The following is a 7,465-nucleotide window of genomic DNA, read 5'->3' on the forward strand; positions in this document are numbered from 1 at the left end:
GCCAATATTTCAAGGATATTAATAAAGTACCATTTCCCTTCCTGGCTATGTTTAACTCCTCAGTCCCTCCTGAGCCCAACAACTCTAAACCCACCCCTCCTTCACCTTAACATGGATCTGGTTGCGCAGCACAGCCGCCCGCAGAATCATTGCTTTGGCACGGCGCTGGAATTCTTTGCCCATGAGCAGTGACTTCTCAAAGGTGGTGCTGCGCTGGTCCACATCTCGGGCATATAGAATCTGTCAGCCAACCCAGAGGGTCAGTCATGGATCAACACCACCTTACCCTCCCACTCTATAAAGCCAACTTCTTCCCATTGTACTTTTGAGGAAAAGCAGTCTCTTCTTTCTGAATTTTGCCCTCACCTTGCTGTGAGAGTCAATTCGAGCATTGATGAGCCCCTCAAGGATCAGCTGTGTTAGTTCATCTTCTAGTGCAGCCACGGTGGTATTGAATGCAATGGCCATCTTACGCATGTCAGCAGAGACATAAGGACTGAAATACTGTGAAAAATTATGACCCAGGAAATCAGCCATTATGAGATGTAAAATGCTTTTGCAAACTTTTTAAGTGTTAAATAAACACTGCTATTATTATTATTATCATTATACCATAATTACTCTATTACTATTTCCCTGTCTTCCTGCCCTCACTTCTCTCTCCCCAAGTATGTAACTCACTTGGATGAGGGCACGGTTTCGGATCTGGGTATAGAGGGTCCTGACATGGGGTGCCAAATACATGTCCAGCAGCAAATTATCCTGCAGCAGAGAATTTATCAGGGAAAACACCTACTACCCTGTCTTCCAACCCCAAAACATAGCCCCAACAAGAGAAGCATCTGTTAAAAAGGGTCAAATGTATCTTAACTAGGTTTCCCTCTTGCAGAGATTCAGTCCTCTCCCTTCCAAGATGCATTTGATGGTTTCTCCCCCAAACTCACTGCCCAGCCCACAGCAATTTTCAATCTCAAACCCTCTCCTTCCCAGACCTAGTGAAGCTCTCTGGTCAACCCAAAATCCCTTGGATCTCACCTTCATTTCATCCAGCATCTTTAGGCACGAGGCATATTTGGATTCATAGAATTTGAAGATGATATCCCGCACTTGTGGTTCCAGCTCCAAGAATAATTTGAAGGAGCTGCAGACGCCAGACCTCTCAGTTTCCTGGCCCCTTTCAGCCAATAGGAAGGCTCATGGAAAGGGACAGAGAAAACTGGGCTTGAGAGGCCCTGAGGGACTTGGGCTTTTTAGGGAGTAACCCTGGGGAAAATGGCAGAAAGGCCTGGGGAACAGGATTTTGTGAATGAACTGGATTAAAGACAAGGCCAGAAGTGAGAAACCGGTTATGTCAAGTTGGAGAAACCAACTTCCATTATCCATAAAACCAAGGATCTTCCTTTACAACCCCTCTTTCCCAAACACCAGGGGGACTAGCATTCTCACACCCACCTGCTAGAAATCACATTGCGCTGTAGCTCTTGTCGATCAAAAGTGGCCAGGGCACAAAGACCACCATATACAGCCACATTACTGGGGGACAGTAGCTGAGTAGAAAAGTCAAGGATAGAGAGAGTTCAGGGGCCCAAAGGGCAGAACTGTGGGATAGAATATAACTCACAAACCAACTGAGTGAAGGGGCTTGAGTGAGACAGTGAAGTATAAGGTTGTTTCTGCCATTCCCTTAGCACAACTAGCCAAACCAACCTGGCTCCAGATTTCCTCCCCACTTACAAGCCATATATTTCTCCCTTTTGTTTCCCTTTCCTTCTCACCTCCGGGAAGTCACAGTGATCAAATGAAGCTAACAGAAAGCATTTGGCTGCCTGCTTGTATTTTCGAGCAGCCAACTCAGCCAGGCCTGAGGGATAAGAGAGAAGAAATAGAAATGATAAATGAAACCAAAAACCACCTAAAGGAAAGCCACCTTTGAGAAACCTGGTGTTAAATTCCCAGTAATTGTTCCCTGATCCCAAGTCTGTCACTGTGAGTTTGGGTGTTGCCCAACCATCAGAAGAAAATAAAAGCCAAAGAGTTAAGGACTGGGCAGATTTTACCCATTAATTGGAGACAATCGGGCTACTCTATACTGCTGAACACTAAGGTGACTTGCCTATGTGTTCTAAGGTAAGTGACAGAATATGAGGGTTAGGAAAAAGCATATTCTTTCACAAGTTTTAAGCAGGCTTTCAGGAACCTTCCTTCTTCACTCACCCATTCCTCATTTCTGAACCCCTATTCCCTGGGGAGGTTCTTTCCAGCCTTTCCTTACCTGCTGCACACTTGAGCTTGGTAAGAATGGCTTGGGTCTGGCTGTCCCTTTCCCCTCGCTGCTGTGAGAGGAAAAACACAGACTAAGAGAATCAACAACAAACACCAATGTCTTTTCCTCTACCCCTTGAGAAAGAACAGGGGAATTTTGTACAATGACAAGGGAAGATTTGCAGTGATGCTGAGAAAACCTACAGAGAAAACCAACCTGAAATAGTAGTGTGTGTTTTGGGCAGGGAATGGAAGTAAAGTTTCAGAGAACACCAAGAAATGGGGAAAACCATTAAAATCAATAGGAAATAGGTAAGGCAGCAGCACGGTTACCTCAGCAATCTCAGGAGTAGACTCAGCTTTGCTGACATAGCTCAAGACATGAGACCAATTCTGTAGGTAGACACTGACCTGCTGGGCAGAAAGTGTGAAATGTGGTCCTATGGCACCACCTACTGACCCCAGAGGAATGTAGGCCACCAGGCCTCTTTTCCCCTAACCTAGGGGACTTCTGCTCACTCCCACCTTGATTACGTTGAGGCACATATTGATGACGTGTTTGGCGCTGGTGCAATAGTCCCGAGCCCGGGAGTAACACTTGAGGGCATTGCTGAGATCCCCACAATCGAGGTAATGGTCACCCAGGTCATCATGCCCCCGTCTGCCAGGGAGGAACAAGGAGCAAGGCAGAAGTCTAAGAGTCTATTTCTCCCACTTCTGATGCTCCCTTCCCTCCTCCTACACCCCTACCCCCTCCTACTTCCTCCCCAGCCCTGGCCTGGCTCCCTAGCATTCTGCCCCCACCCCCCTCCTCACCTGATGCTCTCCTTGATGGAATTCCCTTTGTAGTTCTTCAAGTCTGTATCCAGCTTCTCCAGTTTTAGCAGTGCCTTCTTTCTTGTGGCTTCTACCCAGGCTGTGTCTAAGGGTGGGGGTTCCACCCCTCCCTCAGGGACAGCATCAGGAGCATTCTGTAGCTCTCTGTTGTCAGGGTGGTGGTGGTCATAGAAGTAGGAGAAACATGGCCATCAGAGATAGGAGGAGAAGTAGGGGAATAGTAGTAGAGAAAAGGCAGCCAAGCTATTCAGGGTAAGTAATTAAAAGCATATTCTTTCCCTTCCAGCCCTCTTCACATTTGTTCTTCCTCTTCACCACAGTTGTTTTTTTTTCCTATCTAAAATGCCTTGGTCCCACCACTATCAGAAATCTTCCCAAAAAGGTAAAACGTTTGACTTATGCCATCTGCTCCCACTTTCTTCTCTAGGTTCAGGGCTAGACATCTCTAGGCACCAGACCTTGTTCCTTTACCCCTTTACAGTTTCTGAGAGCACCCTAATCTAGATCTTCAGCCCTTCTCTTCCCACATTCTCATCCCCTACCTAGTGGCTTCGGAGAGCTTCCGGTGGATCTCCTCATAGACATCTACATTGAAGGTCCTCTGCACAAAGGACAAGGCCATCTTCAGTGCCTCGACCCGGAGCTGTGGGCAGTGATCTGCAATAAACTGCAGCCGCTCAATTCGCATCAGCCCACTGTAACTGGAGGCGTATTGTTCCAGGTCCTGATAGTGAGAAGGAAGAGGCTGCTGAGTTATGGCATCCTCAGTACCTGATTTCTGGACTTGGTATCATCTAAAGGCAGGAAACTGAATGAAGCACAGTAAACTTAAGAGCTATAAGATTCTGTACGTGAGGAGACACAGATGCACAAAATGACAGTATACAATTAACGAGGGAAGCCCATGCCCAGAACCAAGGCCCCAGGAGAGGGCTTTCCACAGAAGAGGCCAAAGTGAAGGGGTTTGCAGATGGAGTAAAGATCACCATGTTGGGGCTAGAACAAGTGAAGAGGGGATACATGAGTGGCCCAAGTTTTAATATTTGATTCAATGGGCAAAAAAAACTAATGCAAGTCTAAATTAGGCCATCAGGGCAGTAGGTGGCTCAGTGGAGTCAAAAGAACAAGAATTTGAATCTGATCTTAGACACTTGACTCTTACTAGCTGTGTGACCTTGGGTAAGTCACTTAACCCTTATTGCCTCACATCCAGGGCCATCTCCAGTCATCCTGATTCATAACTGGCCCCTAGATCCAGATGACTCTGGAGGAGAAAATGAGGCTGATGACTTAGCATAGCATTCCCCTCACTCAAAGCTAATCCATATGCTTGTCATGGCAACACTTTCCTGATGTTGTGGTCTTCTTTGGAAATGAAGGACGAAACGTTATTATAAATTAGGCCATGATCATGGTGGTTCTCTTAAGAATGTTGTTAAAACCAGTGTGATGGATGGATTCAAGGGAGAACAGTTAGAACATGACTACTCTAGGACCTTCATCCCTCTTTAGGAGTACCATTTATCCATGCCAACCTGGGTAACATCATGCAGGTAATATCTGTCATGGAGTCTAAGAAAAGCCCATTCCAAAGCAGAACCATCACCCCCTGGGTCCCCCCATTTGCAACCCCCCCAATCCTGTTCCATACCAGGGTGGGATTTTCCACCACATAGTTGATGTCTGGTGCGTTCTGCTGATCTTCTTGAGGGTCGACATCAATCTGCATGGGTTCCACTGCCCCCTGCAATGCACATGCCAGTCACCTAGGCACTCTAGCCTGGGAGTGTCCGTGGTAAGCTAGTACACAGTTTTATCCTGGCCCTTTATCCTCCTCCCATCCAGACCGCCATCAACCCTTCCCAGGACCAAGGTTTTGCCACATTCTTCCTGTACACGATACTATACCCGCCCACCAAATCTTTCCATCCAAAGGATGCCTCCTACCATCTCTCTAACACTGTCCGACCTGGGGAGGTAGAGGGAGAGATTAAGGAATTTTTCAGTTGGACCCAGGAGCCCATGAACACAACGTCCTATACCCAGTTCCCTCCTAACCCGCCATCTTTAGAGGGGGAAGTGAGAAACGAAGAGAGCTAGACAATAACCCTTGGCACCCCCAAGTCGAGTCCCCAACTACTGGCCTGATGTGGTTTCCTCAAAGTCATAAAGAGAAACTGGTGAGAGCTCACCACTGGATACAAAGGGTACCCTGCCACATCCTAAGTCATCCCATGCCATCTGTCCTATGTAGATGGAGCAGTGATACTTTCAACAGGAGTTACAGTCATGAATACGGAGGGAAAGAATACGGGGATCAACTTGGGAAATCATGCTGTAGATTCCCAAAGTGAAAGAATTCTAAGGGCTGCAAACTCAGGTGATCAGCTCCCGCTCCTCACCTCTACCAGGTTTGGGTAAACCCCCAAAGGCAGGAAACTAAGCCGATTTCCAGAAACTTGGGTCACTTGATGCCCCCACCCCAGGAAAAGTACTACAGCCGACTCCATAGATTCCTGATCATATAACCAATCGCTGGGGAGGAGGGAGAAGGAAAAAGGGTAGGGGGCGGGGAGAAAGTGGTCCTGGGACTGCCTTGAGTTCTGCCCAACCTATCTGTTTCTTCCCTCCCCCTGGCCCTGGGCGCGGGTCCCTGATCTTGGGGCCGGCAAAGTAGTGGGGGCCCAGCCACGGCAGGGGCGGCTGGGGCTCCGCTCCCTCCTCCCTCGCTGGGGACCCCCTCTCCTGGAAGGTACCTCATAGAGCAGCGTACAGGCCGACAGACTGGCGCTCAGGCTGAAGTCTCCGGCCGTGCCAGGGAGGAAGAGGTCTGACCTACTGCTGTGAGGGGTGCAGTACAGATCTGTCACTGATGAAGAGGCTGAGCTGGGGGCCGAGCTATCCCTCATTCTGTCCTGACTTTCTGCACCCCCTGACCCTGACACAGAGCTGGCTGGCTGCTGAAGGGGAGAAACAATGTTAATGCAGGGGGGAACCGAAGCGCCTCTCCACCGCTGGGAGGCCCCCTATTAGGCCAGAGAGCCAAGTCGTGGCAGGTCTGAGCCGGCTGGGCCCCCTCTCCGGGGTCACACCGGGTCCTGCTGATGGGGCACCAGCTGCCCTTTGAGCCTCTCCACCCGGCGGCGTGGGGGAGGGAGGGAAGGGGCCCCGGCACAGCCCGGCGGGGGGCGCCCCCTACCCCCCGCCGTCCTGGGTGCTCCATCCGCGGAGGGTCACGCCCCCCCGGGCCAGCGGGGCCTGCAGGATGCTGGGCTCCCGGAGCGGGGCCGCGGCCCGCGGCAGGCCGGGGGAGCCGCCCCCGGGGCGGGCGGGCGTGCGGGGCGGCTCGGCCGGGGGTCCTCGCCCCGCGGGCCCGTCCCCCGGCCCCCCCCCCCCCGCTAGCGGGGTCCCCGGGCTTGCCGGGTCCTGCCGGCGGGGGCCCAGGCCGCTGCGCCTCGGGGCCCCCCCCTCGCCCCCCACCCCCACCCCGGTCGGGACATGGCCCGCCCGGGCTCCTTCCCCCGCCGGCTCCCGGGGCCGGCCCGGGGCCGCGGAGCCGGGGCGGGGCGGGGCCGCGGGGCTCGGGCCGGACCGGGCCGGGCGGCACCGCCCCTCGGCTCGTTACCTGCAAATTAAACACCTGAACCGGCAGCGGCATCTTCCTCCTGCCCCGCCGCGGCGCCGTCCACATCCGGGTCGGCGGGGCCTCGCCACGAGCACGTCCGGGTCGCGAGGGGCGGGGCGGGGAGGGACGGGAAGTAAAGCCGGCTGGGCCGCGGGGGCGGCGGGGGACGCCCTTAAAGGGGCCGAAGTCTCCGCCGCGGCCCCGCCGCCGCCGCCGCCGCCGCCGCCGCCCCACTTCTCCCCCTCCTCCGGCCCGGGGGGAAGAGGCGAGCCGCGTCCCGGGCCCACGCCGAGGGGACGCCGAGGCACGGCCGGGCGGCGAGGAGCTGGCTGCGCCTCCGCGCGTGTCCGCCGGCAGGCCGGGCCCGGGGCCCGCGGGGCGGGGGAGGCGGCGATGGCCGGGCCCGGGGCCCGCGGGGGCTGAAGGATGGCCCGCGCCGGCGCGGGGCTGGGCAGGGTCTGCTTCGTGCTGTCCGTGGCCTCCGTGGCCTTCCTGCTGCTGCTGCTGCCCCTCCCCCGCCTGCAGGCTCCCTGGGGGGTCTGGGCCCAGCAGCCGGCCCGGCCGCCCCCCACCTGCCCGCAGCCCCCCGGCGCCCCGCGGCCCCTGCAGGACGTGCTGCAGCGGCTCCTGGGGGCGCCGCCCCGGCCGCCCGAGAGGCTGCAGCCCGGGGACATCTTCATCGCCGTGAAGACCACCAAGAAGTACCACAAGTCCCGCCTCGAGCTGCTGTTCCGCACCTGG

At 54.3% G+C, this 7,465-nt stretch overlaps 1 protein-coding gene across 15 annotated transcripts in view; it reads right to left on the bottom strand.

Annotated features, from left to right (window-relative positions):
* GPS1 (G protein pathway suppressor 1) overlaps window positions 1-7,419 on the bottom strand; it is a 12,663-nt gene extending 5,244 nt beyond the window's left edge. Inside the window, exons 1-14 of one of the 15 annotated variants that reach the window (XM_074224833.1) lie at window positions 6,725-7,419; window positions 5,856-5,940; window positions 4,751-4,843; window positions 3,642-3,823; window positions 3,079-3,243; window positions 2,788-2,923; window positions 2,596-2,673; window positions 2,273-2,330; window positions 1,776-1,861; window positions 1,453-1,547; window positions 1,036-1,141; window positions 682-762; window positions 367-504; window positions 106-240 (exon numbers count right to left, since the gene is read on the bottom strand). In XM_074224833.1, coding sequence (XP_074080934.1) covers window positions 106-240; window positions 367-504; window positions 682-762; window positions 1,036-1,141; window positions 1,453-1,547; window positions 1,776-1,861; window positions 2,273-2,330; window positions 2,596-2,673; window positions 2,788-2,923; window positions 3,079-3,243; window positions 3,642-3,823; window positions 4,751-4,843; window positions 5,856-5,940; window positions 6,725-7,404 — 2,118 coding nt within the window. In that variant the 5' untranslated portion in view covers window positions 7,405-7,419. Of the gene's footprint in view, window positions 1-105; window positions 241-366; window positions 505-681; window positions 763-1,035; window positions 1,175-1,452; window positions 1,548-1,775; window positions 1,862-2,272; window positions 2,334-2,595; window positions 2,674-2,787; window positions 2,924-3,078; window positions 3,244-3,641; window positions 3,824-4,750; window positions 4,844-5,855; window positions 6,060-6,724 lie in introns of all 15 variants that reach the window. The other 14 variants (XM_074224831.1, XM_074224832.1, XM_074224830.1 and 11 more) reach the window with 14 other exon arrangements.
* Between the last annotated feature and the right edge of the window lie 46 nt (window positions 7,420-7,465).

The sequence above is a fragment of the Macrotis lagotis genome, chromosome 2 (assembly GCF_037893015.1).
Source record: "Macrotis lagotis isolate mMagLag1 chromosome 2, bilby.v1.9.chrom.fasta, whole genome shotgun sequence".
Lineage (NCBI taxonomy): Eukaryota > Metazoa > Chordata > Mammalia > Peramelemorphia > Peramelidae > Macrotis > Macrotis lagotis.